The sequence below is a fragment of the Girardinichthys multiradiatus genome, chromosome 2 (assembly GCF_021462225.1).
Source record: "Girardinichthys multiradiatus isolate DD_20200921_A chromosome 2, DD_fGirMul_XY1, whole genome shotgun sequence".
Lineage (NCBI taxonomy): Eukaryota > Metazoa > Chordata > Actinopteri > Cyprinodontiformes > Goodeidae > Girardinichthys > Girardinichthys multiradiatus.
The window spans coordinates 37127248-37145377 of NC_061795.1; the positions used below are offsets into that span (position 1 = coordinate 37127248).

Below are 18130 nucleotides of genomic sequence, written 5' to 3' on the forward strand. Positions count from 1 at the left end.
ACAATATACCTGTCATGTATTGAACATTGTTTGTCTTGTTTGGGTAGTTAAGTTTCTTTCATTTAGAGTTGTTTTTGGTTTCTTATTAGTAGTTTTACGTTTTATTTTAGTTTGCCTAGCCCTCTGTGTTCAGTGTTCTTTTTACTTCCTATTTTCTTGCTGTTTCTGAGTTTTCCAGTCTCCTGTTGGTTTTGAGACTTTCATAGATCTAGTTGAGTTCTGTTTATGTAGTGCTTATTAGTTTGTGGTCTGTGTTTAGTTTCTGTTCTGCCATTCATTCTCTTCATTCTCTCTGTTTACTGATTGCGCTCTCAGCTGCTCCCACTGTCCTCATTAGCCTCATTTGTTTCTTGTTACACTCATCAGTTCTCCTCAGTATATATTCCCTTTTGTTCTTTAATCACTGCTGGTTCACCTGCTCAGTCCTGCTCCAGTCTACCCCATATCATTCTGCCCTCTGTCGTCTTTCTTCCATGTTCTGTTTTTTTCTTGGATTTATTTAGTTTCTTGATGTTTAGTTCACGTATTGATTTTTGGGGCTTGGAATTTGTTTTTGCTCCACTTCTGCCTGCATTTGGGTCCTCCACAACCATCACCTCATTTTGTAACAATACCTGCTTTGAACATATAACATGTACAGGCTGACATTTTCCTCCCATTCTCGTAAAATAGCTCAAGTTCATTCAGACTGTGTATAGCATATCCGTGAACATCTATTTCTAGCTATTCCAATAGTTTCTCCAATGAATTTAGGTCCATTCCATTGTAGCTCTTGCCTGGTTTAGACTGGTTATCCTGCTGGAAGGTGAACCTACTGTCCACTCACGTCTTTTGTAGCCTCTTACAGTTTTTCTTCCATGATCGCTCTGTAGCTCCATATACCTTAAGCATTCCCACACCATGATGTTGACACCGCCATGCGCCATTGTGGGCATGGTGAACTCAGGGCTCAGTGATAGTTTTCCATCACAAGCTTAATTTTGGTCTCGTCTGAAAAGAAAAATTTCCTTCTTTAACCCTTGGTGCAACATTGTATCCAACAAAATGCAAACAAGACTCCTCCAGTTACCATGGGCCTCTTGGCTGCTTCTCCAATTAATGATATCCTTTCCTGTATGGTCAGTTTAGGTGGATAGTCACTTCTCTATAGCTTTAAAGTTGTCTTATACTCTTCCCTTTTTCAGATGACGGATTAAACAGTGCTCTGTGAGAGGCTTGAAGTATGGTTTTATAACCTAACACTGCTATAAAGGTTCTACACAGTCTTATCCCTGAGCTGTCTGGTGTGTTCCTAGGTTTTCCTGATGCTATTTGCTCACTAATTTTCTCTAAAGAACCTTTGGGGCCTTTGCAGAACAGCTAGATTTATACTGAGAAAAAGTCACACACAAGTGGACTCTTCTTTACCCGCAAGGTGCCTTCTGGAGCAAATCGGCTGCGCTGAATTTATTTTCAAATGTAGACCACACTTCAGATTTTATTTGTAAAATAATGTTGAAAATTATGTAGAAATTTGCTCCCACTTCACAGTTATATGCCACTTTGTGAGTATACATTTTGACATTTGTGGTGTTAAAAATGTCAAAAAGGTCAAGAGGTTTGAATCCTTTTGCAACACACTAACTCCCATCTAATGTGCTCAGTTCCTAGAGCAAAGCAAACAAATGACGCCAACTGTGCGCCACACCCGTTGGAGGCCTTGGGTTACAATGAGTCATGGATACATCCTCTCATGATGCATCCTGCTGCATGTCCCACCTGTTGTGTGAGAAGGGTGTCCTTCTTCTGCCTCAAAGCTATCCATCCCCCTCCCCTCCCAACGTTCATAGTGATGGTGCCAGTGGGCAGACAGTGCCATCATTCAGCTGCTTCCTCTTCTGCTTGGCAAAACACTGCGCCTAAAGTGCAGACAGCAGCGAGAGCGGGAAGGTGTGCAATAACACACACAGACACACAAACAAAACCACATGTGCCCTCTTGCACACAAAATCTCTCCGTTTCACTCGCTTACTCTTACACACAAACAAATCTCCTGCGGCAAAGCATGTGGCGCCAGGCCAGAGCCCTCATCTCAATGAGGAAGAGCTGGTACCTCGATGGCGACTCTTTAGGCAGGTCGGCGCAAATTTCATTAACCCAGAGGTTAACACTCTGGAGCAAGACAGTTCCAGGGCTTTTTACTGACCCTTCATCTCAGCTTCTCTCAATCCTTTTACCACATCAGTTGGTAATACATATAACACTTACAAGTCATGAAATATACATATGAATTTAACAAATTCAGGTTGTGGAACGTTTTAGGGCTAAACTATATCCTGCAGCAAAGAACCGCAGTTTTACCAGAAAACACATTCGACAACCAAAGGAAGGAGTTTTCTCATGCAATAAAACCTGACAACATGCACGTAAGAGAGGGAGGTATCATTTTCCACTTTTAATTCATCTGTTGTCTCCACATCCACTGTGTGCTCAAACCACCATCCTGAGCACACTCGGGATGCTGCAAGAGTAGCCGAGGGAACATTGTTCATCCTTGCTGTGGAATTACCAGAGAGATTTACTGTGTTGGTCAGATAAGCTGCAGGGCTAAAATGATGGTCGAGGCTGTAATGGCGCCCAAACCAGACCCAAAGACACAAGCTAACAATAACACACTGCCAAATGCTTATACATTAACATACTTCAGGTCTACAAGTGAAGTAAAATGTCAGGCACTTCAAATATTTTAAGTCATTGCAAAGTGGCAATTGGTATATTTAATTTTTTTTAAACAATATTGAAGACAGATGCTCTGATGACTAATTTTCTGAGAACAGAGAAACATCCAGATTTTTGTAGCAGTCACTTAAATTACAGAATCCATTCTAGTTCAGGACCCATATTCCTCAGTAGGGCAATAAAGAATAGAATATATATAACATTAACAAAATGTATCCTGATTAGCTAAAATGTTTCCTTTATTGACGTCTGATTTCTAACTCTCTTAAATAGAAGAATTCAGAATAGAGAAACTCCTGAGTGGAGTTAATGTTTAAAAGCAACACTACCCAGCTAGGTTGACACAGAATCCCTACATTAATGTCCCCAAACCACTTTGTTGATGCAGACTGCAGGTCCCCTTTTGGGTTCTGCTAAAAGTAGCTCTGAGTTACCCCAGAGATATACAACTGAAGAAGGAGCTGCTTAAAAAAATACGGCATTTATTTTTAATTGTTCAATACTTTCCAGCTTTGAAGGATGGCATTTTCCAAGACAGGCATATGAATAAATTATAAACATAAATATAAAAAAGCTTCTGTTGCCCTTTGTGGGTTTTTTTTCTTCCCAGATCAAACATCTTGCATGCATGTGTCATTCATAAATAAAGCAACATATTAGCTTTTCACAAACTAAAGTCAGTAAAAATTCAACATCCTCCATAACACTAAAAAACTTCACTTCTGCGATAGTTTTGCAAAACAAATCTCAGATGCAAAAAGCAGGACTCTGCTCTATTATTAAAGTAATAGCTTACGAGATAGAGATAAAACTGCTTTTCTAACTCTCAGTACCAGGTAGCGGGGCTAGTTTGTAAATAAACAGGAACAAAAAAGAGTGGTGTAATTTTTTGTCATTCTCTATGCGAGTGCTATTAGTTAAAGAGAAAATACAGCATTGCTGTTGCTACTTCAATAAAATAGGTATGGGCCATGGTAAAATTCTCATGGTATAACTGAGTAAAAATAGTGCAATTTAAACATGATATAACTACTTTTGCTTTAAGCCTAAAAGAAACATTTTACCACTCTAAAATCAAACATTTTGAATAAAACACCCCTTAAGTGGCAGTTTAAGTCAAATTGTTTAGTTGCACAGAATCTTATTTGTCCTATTTGTCATTTTGCTCTTTAAAGAGTAACTCTAGGAACCCAACACGTTGATATTAACTGGTTAATTACTTGGGTTTTCTGCACGGGTAGCGAGCCTGCAGGCAGTTGCTTAACAGTCATGGTTCTTAAAGCTTGCCAGCGGATGTTTTAAAACTGTTTGGCCTTAATAAGAGTGATGAATGGCACTGCTTTAGTTGCCCTACTTCTGCTCCCTGTGAGCAAGATGTAAAAATGTAGTAGCCATCAATATATATTACTGGATTGAACATCACGTGTCTAACACATGGCACACATGCACCATTGCTATGCATTGAGTCAGTACTACAGAACCACCATCAGAAGTCCCCAAAACTGGTTCTTTTTAAAGGCCAATAACGTTCTATGAGTAGAATAACATGTTGCTTTTATAGTTTTACTTGAATCTAATTAAGATTTAATTGACATGAAATGTAATTTGCAAACAGTTAAAAAAAAGCAATATTCACAGGTACGAGATGAAAAGTAGTTCATTGTTTAAAACACTAAAACAAAACATTTAACCTGGCAACTTTAAATAATATAATACAGGGATTTCAATTATTATACACAGTAATTAATTAGTAGAGTTTATGACAGGTACACAAAAATCTGAAAACCTGGACATTTTAGCATACGCTAAAATAGGCTATGGTAGTATTTTCATTCTTCACCACTATTGTTTATGTCTTACCTGTTCCCTTACAAAAAAATAGTAATTTACAGCACTTTGCTGCGTCGGCAGCCAGTGCTTTTTTCTTTTTTATCCTCTCCCTCTCTGCTTCTCTTTCCTCTTTGGCTGTCTCTCTTGCTCTATTTTACAAGCTATGGGGGGCGGGCAGCTAACCTTGTGTGTGTGTCTCTGCACTGTTGTGACAGACAGCCTCAGAAAAAAAAAAAAAAGAATGGGGCGTCTGGGAGATTGAGCGAGTCAGATACCCCAGTGAGCCGCACGAACTGCATGGATTGATTGTTTTAAAAAAACAATAAAGCACAACACGAATGGAGTCTTTGGTCCCGGTTGAACCGGAATATGTCCCGGTGCTCCCGATGGGGCTAGGTGACAGAAGCCACGTGAACCCTATTTTAATATATCAGTTTAGAAATTCCAGCATCAAGGCCAGAAACAAACAAACTGTGATACAATAATCACAACTATGCAGATGGAGCTGTTAAAAAAAAAATCAATTGACAGCATGGCGATCTTAGGTATACCTGTCAAAATAATGCACAGTTCCCACACTGCTGACAGATTTATGTTTAGGGAGAGTATATTTATATGTATAAAAGCATCAGCAATTTTGCCAGCTTTAATTTTAAGCCATATTTAAAGAAAAAAAATCAGATAAGAAATAAGGGCGCTACAACCATTTTTGTGAAAGATGCATGCTCTTCTCCCATCGGAAGACCATGGTTTTGTAGAAATGACGCACATGCATAGCAATGGCACCAATGGAGCCCTCTTTTAACTAGCCGGTTACGTCAATAGGTGGTTGATATCCATATTTTTTCCTTCCCAGGCGGCCATAAACAAATTATATGTTCTGTGTTTCAGGTAAATTAACTCTGACCTTGTAACACATATCTTGACTCTGACACTTCTGTGGTAAACTGACATACGTTAACTTTCTTTTGAGGCTTAGATTATACTTAGACCCTTTGCAATTGTAAAGATGTGCTGCATTTATTTTGAGCAGATCATTTCGGATATGGGATAGAGATTAATGAAGAGGTTAAAACTTTGGTATACCGGGTAAAAAGTAATCGACCCATCTCTAGTGCAAAAGGTTTTGTGGAGCTTAGTTGCTTTATCAACCAACCCCAGTACTGTGTACTTCAAAGAGTAGGTCTCAAAACAACAAGCAGGCACTGGGCAGTTGCATTATTCACAATCTTCCCTGTTTGATGAGTAAATGATATACAAAAGATTGTGAATATGTATTTATGTACTTACATACACTTAGGTGTAAGTGATCTGCTAATTTCTCACTGAAAGAGTGACTTTGGCTGAGATAAAATAGACAACAATGGCTGAAAATATGCAATGACAGCAAGCCAACTGAACTAACAAGAAGCCAAATCCAACTTTAAGGCAAACTCCAAGAAATCTATATATGTGAATAAGTAACTGGTGTAACTGTCCTCAGAGTAGAAATCAAAGTAAAATTAGAAGAAGAAAAAAATCTGCATCCACAAATTTTGTTTTTTATTCGACTAATATCCAACTGCATGCTTCATCAAAACCTATTAATGCTCTGGTGTTGATAAAATAAGCTCCACACACTACAAGCTCCTCTCCCATATGTTGTCTCCATGGGCAACCGAGCAACCAATCTGTCGAGGCCCCCGAGACTTCCCTTCTCAGATCTCCTTCTCCTTCTTTAAAATGCTGACGATAAGGACGTGCTATGAGTTTTTTGACAAATATAGGCAACAGATTTGTGTTTGTCTGAGGGGCCACTGAGTGTAAGCACCAACATGTGTGCGACTCTTTGTCTGTCTAATCATAGTTAATCAATGGAGGTCTGTGTGCAGAGGCCAGCCTATTTCCCTCCTCAGTGGACTTGTTGATGCTGGAAAACAGGGGGGCCGCTGTAGAACTAGGTGGCCACAGAAATGTGGCACTCATCTAAAATGCAGCAGAACACCGCCTGCCAACACACTTCCTCATTGAAATTCTGATTAAATAAGGCCAGCCTGGCCGGCCAGCAATCAGAAAGCTGTTTAATTACATCTTTCTGGCTCTCCTTCCTGTTGTAGGTGCACCAGCAACTGGGCTATTACATAAAGTATCTATAAATGGCCTATACATGATCATTGATATGTATGGTAAAATTCCCTTACATTATGTAGTTTAAAAAAGCTTTACTCCACCTATTTTCACTTTTAAAATTGTGTAGAAAGCAAAATCTCACTCTGTGTGCCACAAAAATCAAGTTTCCAATTCCTAACTTTACTGTTTTTGTGTCACCATTTGAAAAAGATATTCCTCACAGCTCTCATGCTCTCATGCTATCTGCAATAATAAAAGAAAATCACAAGGTGTGTGTGTGTGTGTGTGAACTGCCTATCACTATTCTATCACCGTTTTGTCACACAGCTCCGTGGTGTACTGAATTATTTAGCTGCAGAAAATGGTGGCTCTTCACAACACAGCTGAGGCCAGCTTATGCAACCAAATGGCAAATATGAACCAAAGGGTTTGATGTGACCAATTTCTCTGCATTTCAACCACGATGTGAAACATTAGTGCTTATGGCTCCTGAGTAAGGTTAACAATTAGTGAAAGACCAGTCGCAAAAAAGTCAAACTTGTTTGTTTTAGAGCATAGTTAAAGACGCTCCTTTTTACTTTTTCATGTTACTACTTTAGGCTGTTATGTTTTATTTGGGATTTTATGTGATTGACTAGTGCATAGCCATGAAGTATAGAATAAAAAGAACACATGGTTTTAATTATTTACAAATAAAACTCTGACAGGTGTGGCATGAATTTGTATTCATCTCCCTCAACTCTGATAACCCTAAATAAAATCCTGTTAACAAATTGTCTTCAGGAGCCACCTAATCATTAAAGACTTCATCTGTGTAATTTAATTTCTGTGTGAATAGAGTTCTGTCAGAGCCTCAGGTTTTTAGAGAATGTTATTGAATAAACAGCATCAAGAAGTGCAAAGAACACACCAGACAGGTCAGGGATAAAGTTGTGAAGAAGTTTAAAGTAAGGTTGGGTCATTAACAAGATCCCAAGCTTTAAAATCTCATGGACAACTGTTCAATCAACTAAAAATAGAAACAGAAGAGTCATCCTCACAGCATAATGCTGTGAGAATAGTATGCTTCAGCAGGAACAGGGAAGTTGATCAGAGTTTAAACAACATGGATGTAGCTAAAACCAGGTCAGTCCTGGAGAAAACCCTGTTAGAGGTAGCAAAAGACTTGGGACAGGGGTGGAGGTTCACCTTCCAGCAGGATAAAGATTACAAACCTATACCTAGACCTATAATGTTTTTGATCAAAGCATTTCCACGTGTTAAAATGGTCCAGAGTCCAGACCTAAATCCAACAAAGAATCTGTAACAGAACTTAATTTATGTTCAGATGCTCTCAGTCCAATTTGACTGAGCTTGAGTAATTTTGCACAAAAAAAAAATAGACAAGATGTGCAAAGTTGGTTTTACAAAGCATTGACTCAGAGGGGCTGAATTCAAATGCACGTCACACAAATGTACGCCTCACTTTTTAGATATTTATTTGTAAAAACCATGTGTCATTATTTTTCCACTTCATAATTATGCACTAGATTCTGTTGGTCTGTTACATTAAATCAATATAAAATACGCTAAAGTTTGAGGTTGTAATGCGATAAATGTGAAAAGAAAATTCAAGTGGTATGAATACTTTGCAAGGCTCTTTACTTGTACTGCCTGCATTCAGATTCCCATCAGATAATTCATATTTCAACATTACATTTTACATTAGTGTAATGATTTGATTGTCTATCGAGATGCACACTTCACAAATCATTGTTTCCTATTAGGCAGACAAAGCCTGAGGGAAGTTTAAGACAACTGGTTTATATATTTCCCAAGAAAATTGCAAACAGGTGCAAATCAAAAGCAAATTTAAGAAATTATTAAAATAATCCTCCAAAAGACAAACTATATAATTTCTATCCCCTCCATGTTAGTGCTATTACAACATACACAGATTCTTGTTTGTAGCAAAGAAAAAAAAACAACCCTTCCAGGATGATGAGAATATTAACACACTTGACGCAGGCTCCCACTTTTGGCAATGGCTTCATCTCACTTAGAAGCCCCTTCTTCCAAGAGACGACAGGGTTATTCATGCGCGCTTAAGTGATTTGACCTGATCAGATGCCTGCAAAACGTTAGACGGTCAATTAGGGGAAACATTTTTTTTTAAGAAAACTGGCCAGTGCAGCCCAGCATAACAACTTCCTTCCCTCGGATGACAACCACAGCAAATAAGTCACAGGGACTGGTTATTACAGGAAACCCTAAAATGTGGAAAACAGAGCTGTCAAAACTCATTGTGCACTTGTTACTTTGCTTCCAGGAAACGTGAAGTAATTGTCACACTATTGTGCATGTTAGCAGAAACAATCTAGCAATGATGGCAAATTTACAACAAACTGATGGCATGAAGTTTGTAAATAGCTGTCATGGACAAAAAAATTTTAATATGCATTTAAAGCCATTTTTTTCAAGATACTCATTGCATAACAAACAGGTTGAATGATTTTTAAAAACTAGCATAAGGTGCACAAGTTTGAATTTAATTATATTTTCTTACATTCTTATAAAGTCACGTACATACACACACACGCACACGCACACGCACACACACACACACACACACACATTCATACATACTTTTGGATAAAGGTTTATTAACATGCTGCAGAGAACCCATATTGTCTTCTGCCCCTTTTCTACTGGTTCTATTCAGCCCGGCTCTATTACACTTAACCCGCTTTGTGAGCGTTTCCATTTCTGGTTTTTTTTTCATATCGGTACCTACTTTACTTGTCCCTGCTCCTGAGCAGGTACGACAGGCACTGAGTAAGGACTACATGTGACTTGAACAGACTGCTGCTCACTGATTGGCCGTGGGAGGAGGAGAAATGAGAAGGTTTTCAAAAAGGTAGTGCAGGAAGAGGTTAATAAAATTAAAGAGCAACTACAATAATGTAAGGACCACAATGGCCAGAGAGGGTCAAATTGAAATATAATTTTACTATTTACAAATCATAAACCAAGCCTGAAGGCTGAAAGAAAGGAAAACAAACCATGTTAAAATCAGCTGTTCAGACACACAAATATTTCCCCCAAAACACACAAGACAATACCACCATGAAAGAGTGCGCTTAGTTTGGAAATGTATTGATGGTTCTTAAGCGAACCAGCATGTTCAGGCAGAGCAGCTGCCCGTAATCAGACTGCCTGCAGCGGGTCAAATGGGAGGAAGATCCTTGGAGCACGGATATCCAATATTAAACCTAAAACTAACTTCACAGCAATCGAAAGTCAGCAGTTTTTAGCTTTAAAGTCCTTGTCCTCATTATCGCCATGGCTGAGACAAAAACTTCGTCATCAAGCCCAAAATTGTAGCTTCTTCAGACAAATTATGGAGCACTATCGTTTCACGCAGATTACCTTAATGTGACAATATCACACAGTAACATTAACAGCAGCACAGCGCACTACACTGACGGCTGGAGGCAACGCTTCCAGCCATAACTCCAGTCGTCAGTGACTCAATGGAAACACAACAGGTCCCATGCTGAGAAGAGTGAGACCGAGTGGAGTGGAGCCACGCCGGCCTAAATAGAACCAGTGGAAAAGGGGTGTTTGTATCCATCAACAAGCTTCTGGTATAACTCCACTTATCAGAAATGGTAGTGCTCATTAAATGGTTGGATTCCTGGCAAAAAACTGGCTTTTAGGTATTGAGCATAAACTTTCAATTTGAAAGAGGTCGTGGCTATTCCAAATCTTTTAATGTTAGTCTGCTTTATTCATTCTATAATAAAAACAGTGTTCATGTGTATTTGGGATCATTGTCATCTTTAAACACTCTACTGTGTCCTAAACTGTGACATAAATTGTCAACTTTAGATGAAATGGAGTTAGACTGACCTGTAACAACCCTGAATTCACCAAACATATAAACTGGAAAAGACTAGAGAACCCAAAGGAGAGAAATGTTATGGTCAAACATGACAGAGATTGCGCTGTTTGGTCACAATGACAAGAAGAGCGGAGGAGTCAGGATGACGTTTTCAAGGGAAAAAACAGAAAGCTGGTAGCATCATGTAGGATTGCTTGCAAATTAAAACCCTTCGCTGTAAATTTGCTAGCTTCCTTCCTGAAAGTCCCAGACAGTGATGTGTGAAATATTTTTAGCACATAGGTTTTTGAGAGGAAAAGTCAGGTTTATTCAAATAAATATGCTTTTTTATGTCCTTCATAACACCTCTTTTCTTTTACTCAGTCCTGGCCAGTTCCTTAAATTATACCAAGATCAAATCATGTCAAAATTGAAATAGATACAGTATTTTAAAATCATGGACACAAAAATAACTCAAATAAGCTGATTTTTGGCATAGTTTCTGGAAAACATAAGGTCAAGTAGGTGTCTAAATAAAATCATAGTAAAGATCTAGGTTTTTTGTTAGCCTTTTGTTTTTTTAATCCAACCGAAACTTCAGGTTCCGCCACAGCAACATATCTAAATAAAACTTTTCGGGTCGGCACCTTAAAATTCATTATGGCCTTAATCTAACCGCTCTTCACGAAACCTCAGGAGGCACCCCTACTTCTCACAAGCACTGCATCTGCCATTCCATCAAATGCAAAAGCACAACTCTGCTATAGATGTAATCTATACATAAAACCTATAATGTTTATTAAGAAAGGTTTGCCACACAGCTCTAGTAATTACTCATAATTCTTGACACAGTGCCCAAGCTGCCCTCAGCATGATTCAGGGCACCAGTCATCAGAAAACTATACCCAATCTGTTACTAGGAAAACCCTTGAGCTGAGATCATGGACAATAAAATTATCTCTGTGTGTCAGTTAGTCATGTGTGTACGGTGAACACTCTTCAAGGACATCATAATCATTAGGTATCACCTTACACCGACAGCTGCGGCAAATACGAGAAGCCCATCAGCCAGAGTCAAGACTGCAGAGAGTCACGCTTCAAATCAGATTCAACACTTCAGGCATTCCTGTTATTCTCTGCATCATCCCATTACAGTGACAGTAATCAAGCTTTTGTAATAAGAAGCAGGTATAAAAATTACATAAACCCTGAGTGCCATGTGCTACCCTGTAATATTCTGTTCTGTAATATTTGTCCAGAGCTGCCTAAGACCTCTGGGGCTACCTTCATGAAAAGCCCTTTGATTATTAATGTGGAAAGCGATGGCCTGGCATTTGACATGGACCCAGACGGCGATGCTCTTTACTTAGCCTGGAGGAGGAAGCTATCGTTAATTTATGAGACATTCACCCTTCTCTTTGTTTCTTCTTCAGGCAGTATTATTAGGTCATTCCATATGCAGGAATAATCAGGGAGTGTCTGTGGAGCTCGGGTTTCTTTGAAGGATTTGAGACGAATAAATATTTATATTTATGTAAAGACAACAATGACCTCAACACAACATGTGATATCTGATGACCATGATTGTTCCTTTCATGACCCATATCTGCAGCTGTGCTGACTGTGGCAACTTGTGTATCCTTCCTTCCGGAAGGATGTCATTTAATTGCATCTCTACACTATAAAAACAGCTTGTGTAGGGTATTAGAAATATGTTAATTGAGCATATTATATTGTAAATGTTATGTTCCATAATGATTGCATCCTAACTGCATTGACAACTTTCTTTTAAAGAAAGATCCTACCAAATCGTTTTGATTTATATTTAATAGAAGATGTTTATTCAGTCAGCTGTTCTCATTCGACGTCTTCTTGTACAGCAGAGAACATTAAGGCTGATAAGCATGGCTATATGGCTATAAGTATTAATACAAACTAAGAAGTTAAGAGTTATTACACTTGTAATGAAAAAAGTTCGTTTTGCACCAGGAATTTAAGTGTTTGCACAAGTTTAACTAGTTTTGCAACAAGCCTACTTGCAAAGACAAACTTGCAAGGCAGTTGTACCCAATGAACACAGCATCTTAGCTGTAGTTAGGAAAAAGATTTACATGGTACCTTGGTAAACAAGACAGAAAAGGTTTTAAAGTTGTCACAGTTTTGTTTTGATGTAGAACCCAAATGCAGGCAAAAGGTGGGACGATATGCAGTTGAATAGTTATCAATAAAAAGAGCACTTACAAAAACTGACAAGCTGACAACAATCAAACTGTTGATACACCAACGAAGGAAACAGGGTGATCTGACAATAGAGTGACTGAACAGGGAAGCCAAAATGCTGGGGAGGTGATTACTAAAATGCGAAACAAGTGGGTATAATTACTAGATAAGGAACAGCTGAGGAAGAGCAGGAAGCTGTAGCCCTAGCTAAATCAGAGAACACAGAAAATGCAGAAAATAGCGCAAAGGCTTTGACAGTAATACTGACACAAATGTGGAAATAATCACCAGAACATGCATAAACACAGGAAGCTACTACATTGTGAAATAAAAAAACATACACAGAACTCAAAACCCAAGTCCCAAAACTAAGCCAAAGTCCATCATATCATGATAAAAGTATTATTAGTATCATTTCCATGTAACTCTATTCTTTGAAATTTTGAGTATTGGTTGGCATGAGCGTTTAGGTTTAAATCTAATCAACAAATACTTCCTGTTGTGAAAAATGTTAAGTCAATATAAAGTCTGTTTTTTTTTTTTTTTTTTAACTTTACAACGTACAACGTACGTTTACATTTCTGTTTGATTCTTCTGTCTGATTGGTTTCCGTGCTTGTGCACCATTCTTACAATGAGTGAATGTCATATTTGTCTCACCTTAAATATGCCAGCGCAGTGGCATTGGATGAAATCTGAAGTCACACTACTATAGTTTACCAAAACAAATTCTCTTTCTGACTGCAGACTTTTCTTATTTTTTCACTGATGTTGGCTGGTATAATGATAATAATATAGTCTGCACTGCCAGTGTATAGATGATAGGGTTAACTAGTCAGATTGAGCTTATTCTTAAGTAGCAGAAGGATGCTTATTTTCAAGATGGTGGATGTTTTTTCTTGATTAATCAACAATTTGCTACCCAAAAAAAATGGTTCTGTTGGTGGCAAACTACGGGTGCTCCTCAGTAGATAACAATAGCATGGAAAATTAACTTATCTCAGTAATTCAATAAAAATTGAAACTCATTTTATAAAGGTTCATTGCACACAGTCATGTATTTTGAATGTTTATTTCTGTTAATTTTTATGTTTATGTTATTGGGAACCATCAGCTAATAATACCCCAAATTTTCTTAAATTCACAAACTACAAAAAAGATTTTTACACAGAAATGCTGGACCACTAACAAAAGTATGCCTATTTACTGTACAGTATATGCACTCAATACCTGGTCGGGGTTCGTTTTGCCTCAGTTACTGTTTCAATGTGGTGAGGCATGGAGGCGATCAGTCTGAAGTGCTCTATAATTTTCTGGTTAACGGCTGCACTGTGGACACAGTGGACAAAAACCAGAAGACATGGCCAGATCATCACTCACTGTGGTAACTTCGCGCTGGACCTAAAATAACTTGGATTCTGTGTCTCTCCACTCTGTATCCAGATTCTAGGATCTTGAATCCAAACTGAAATAAAAAATGTGCTTTTTTTTCTTTTTTCTTTACGTTAGCCTGAAAAGAGGAATTTAAACCACTGAGTAAGTCCAGTCATTTTTCTCCAGGATCTTTCTTGAATGAAATTTGCTTTACAATCCTCTCGAGGTTGTGGTTATTCCTACTGTTGTGCAACTTTTTCTAAAACACAATTTCCTTCCATTTAACTTTCCATTTATATTTTGGGACATAGAGCATTCTCTGAAAATCCAGCTTTTTGGCTTACCTTCCTTGTGGAGGGTGTCAATGACTGTCTGTTAAATCAGACCCTAACATGGCCATAACATAACATTTCTTTTAAATTGGTGCTTTGCAATATTCAAATTTTCTGAGAAGGTATATTTTTGGGTTTCATCCACTATGAGCAACAATCGTAAAAATTAACGCAAATAAATGCCGCGTGTAACGAAATTATATTAAGTTTACTGTTTAAATTGAATTACTAAATTATATTACTTTTCAATGAGAATCTCATTTATTGTGATACACCAACTACCTAAAGTTAATTCGATTGATTTTGCAAAAAGGTCTGACTAGTGGCGTTAAGTAAAGTGAGTTCAAGTGACCACTTGATCAACTTCAAAGCTTCAGGAGATTTTTTTTTGTGTGTGTGTGAATGAAATTTACCTTTTCCATAGTTGAAGTGTAGCTTGATGGTCTTGCCCTGGTTGATATGCAGGTAGGTGAACCACACGGCCGAGGTGAGCAGCACCAGCAGCAGCAAGAGCTTGAACTGCTTCCGGATCTTCTTCACGGGGAAGCGCAGCATCCTTGCTGAAACATCCTCCGGTGGGAAGGTGACAAAACGGGTCCGGGAAAGCGCTCCTTGAAGGCGCTGCTTGACTATTCGCGGTGCTCTCTGCTTGGCGGACCACCCTCTCCTGAAGTCACAACGACGGCATCCCGAGGCACGGAGTGCTGACTACAACCCCGAGGCGCATCTCATCCTCCCACATCCGCGGCGTGACGGCAGGCTGGTCGTGTCCTCCGATCTGGATCCAAACACCTCTGTGCAAGGCATTGCTTGCAGATTCACCCCTGTTTCCCTCGCTTTTCCCTCTGTAGTTTTAGAGTTTACATGCACTTGGGCGAAAGCAGTGAAAAGACTGCAGCTCCAAAGCCGCTAAATTCAGTTGAGTGTGTGACCTGGTGAGCAAAATAGCACTCTAGCGATAATCTACCCAAATCCCCTAGGGCTCAAGCCCTTTGCTGACACCGCGACGCTGATTATTTCATCGGCCACTCAAGGATCATCCCCGCCGGTCATGGGTTTAGTGTAAAGCATCAAAAAGGAGCAAGAAGAGGATTTTAAGTTTTCATCCATGTGGATTGGTGAACCCATTAATGGAGGATCTGATCTTTGTAAATGAGGAGAAATGAACCAGTGAACCAGCCTAATAACCTTTGTGTGAAATCTTTGACAGAGTGTGAAGAGTGAAAACCCTGATGAGAAGGAAGTCAAGTGTTACAGCCCTGTGCGCTCCATCTATTGTCTCACACAGCTGAGGAGAAGGCGGCTCACTCAGTTGGAGCGCCTTTTTATCCCAGTCCGGGGAGAGGAGGGGCGATCAGCTGTCATTCTCGCACTCGGGTGGTTTACGAAGCCCCGCGACGAGTAAAAATAACACAATTAAAACTGTTAACGCTCCATGGCGGCGCGACGAGTGGGCAGGTTACTCAGATCTGACAGTCCGATGTCAGGTTCAAGGAGCAGATCCATCCATGTGCTTCGGTTCTTCCTATGGCAGGTGCAATTCCCCCAAAGTGTCCGAGTCCGCCATGCGTGCGTAGAAAGACCCCAATCAAACAAGCTCACCTGAATTAAAGTGATGCACACTGATGTGGTGCTAGCCGCGATGCGCTGCCCTGTCTTGTTGTTCCTGTCATGAGCTTTCTTTTACCCCTTTTATAACGGCCGCAAGAGCATCGCCAGAGCTCCTCAAGCAGAGGACAAAAAGCGGGGGAGAAAAAAACAGCTGATCTTCAGGAGGTTTTTGCCCTAGAAAAAGCAGACGCAAGCAGAAACGAACATGATTTTTGTTGTGCTGTACAATTGTAAGGGTATCCTCCTTCTGGACGCCCATCAATTGAGCAGCATCACAACGGTACGGAGCAACCTAACCTGGATGGACGGGGAGTAGCAAGCCAGCCGACCAATGATAAGTCTGCAAACAGGGCAGAGGAGGCGGGATGACTACGTTAAACCTGACTGTTACTTGGTAGGCTGCTAGTATGATCCATCATCCAGTAACTGAATTCATACCGTAAAAGTTGTTAAGATCTTCCACAGGCACAGATTGACAGTATTGATCGTATGTTCATGGTAAACTGAACTGGAAAAAAACATAGGTACAAACAAGTATTGCTTTATTAATACAATAAAATAAGTTTACTTTAAAAATATTCATAGAATATGTCCTATAAACCATGTTCTTGAAGGGTTTAATTCGAATTTTGAGCCTATCATTCATGAATTATCACTCACTCAAGAGTTTTCAAACATATTTGGTGAGAAAAAATAACATTTAAAATTATGCAGCATTTTGTGCTCCACATGGGCTCTTGGACTTAAATAATTAACTAAATAACTAATTTGAAGACATAGAAATACAATGTATTATTTCCAATTTTTTACGTAAATGTAACTACAGTTCTCACAATACTTAATAAGCATTAATCTTCTGAAGTGTAAACCCCTAAATGCCATTTAACTTTATATATGGTGCCAAAATCAGTAGGAAATACATACATATGGATATATAATGCATATCAGTTTCAGACCCAACTGAGACCTACATAAGATGCCTCTAGTTTTGATAAAAGTGATTGTATTTGATCAACTCAAGTTCCAGTGCAATACCACATTTCAATAACCCATTTCCAGCCAGTCCAAGGAAAATCACTATGGGACCGCATACCCACGTTGCCTGGGGATGGTGGGTCTGGTTGCTTCGCAGTGTCGGCTCAGATTTCCTCTGCAAACGGTGGAAATTGAGAAGTTTCTCCTTCAGCAGGATTAACTTCATTGACTTAAGGGCACAACAAATCTTATCCAATTCAATCAAGAAAGTTTAAAACAAATATAAGGAATCAAGGATGGTTGGGTGAGCCAGGGAAATAACAACAATTATAACAGCAGCAGCAAAATAGAACAAATACACAATAACAACAAAGAAAGATAAGAATAAGATTTAAAAACCAAAAAAGAAAATATGAAAAAAATATAAATTAAATGTGTCTACTGCACCCAAAGAATTTCAAGTAGCAAATGTGATGCAAAATGTATTTGGCTCCGCAGGCAATTTTGTGCACATAGATGTGTGATTGCACCTGCAACCATGTATGTTGTGTTTGCATTTGTATGTATTATATTTGATAAAGTGGTCTAAATGAGAATAAAGCAAACTAAAGAGGTGGAGAGTAAATCTCTTTAGAGGTAAGGTAGAAAATAAAAAGGGCATGAATTGCAAACTTATTTTTGGGATTTACTTTAAAAAAATATATACCCAACGTCTTCCAGATTTTCTGACATCTAACAATTTATTTCTACGCAGAATGATTCCGTTATTCTCTATGCTGTTTGTGTGTACACATCTGTATGAACGCAATACTGCCTCCTGGTGGTGGAAGAAATATTAAAGGAAAGCCATGATCTAAGTAGGTCTGCAATAACTGTACTGCTGACGTAGGGGGTTAGAAATTATTGGAAAAAAATAAATGATTCAAAAGTTCGTCTGTTGTCTCATATTATTACCCACAACTTAGGCTTTTAATAGTTGCGAAAAAATGTTGCTATTAAATTAGCCAAAAACAAATTTTTAAGCCAGGGTTTTAAGCCTGACTGACCATTATAATTATACACCTGCTTAATTTCAGCCCCTGAACCCCCAATGATGCTTT

The 18130-nt window shown here is 38.8% G+C and overlaps 1 protein-coding gene across 1 annotated transcript in view; it reads right to left on the minus strand.

Moving 5' to 3' along the window:
- b4galnt4a (beta-1,4-N-acetyl-galactosaminyl transferase 4a) overlaps nt 1-17914 on the minus strand; it is a 209526-nt gene extending 191612 nt beyond the window's left edge. The window contains exon 1 of the mRNA XM_047345063.1: nt 14858-17914. Within this exon, the coding sequence (XP_047201019.1) occupies nt 14858-14999 (142 nt within the window). The 5' untranslated portion in view covers nt 15000-17914. The remainder of the gene's footprint in view (nt 1-14857) is intronic.
- Between the last annotated feature and the right edge of the window lie 216 nt (nt 17915-18130).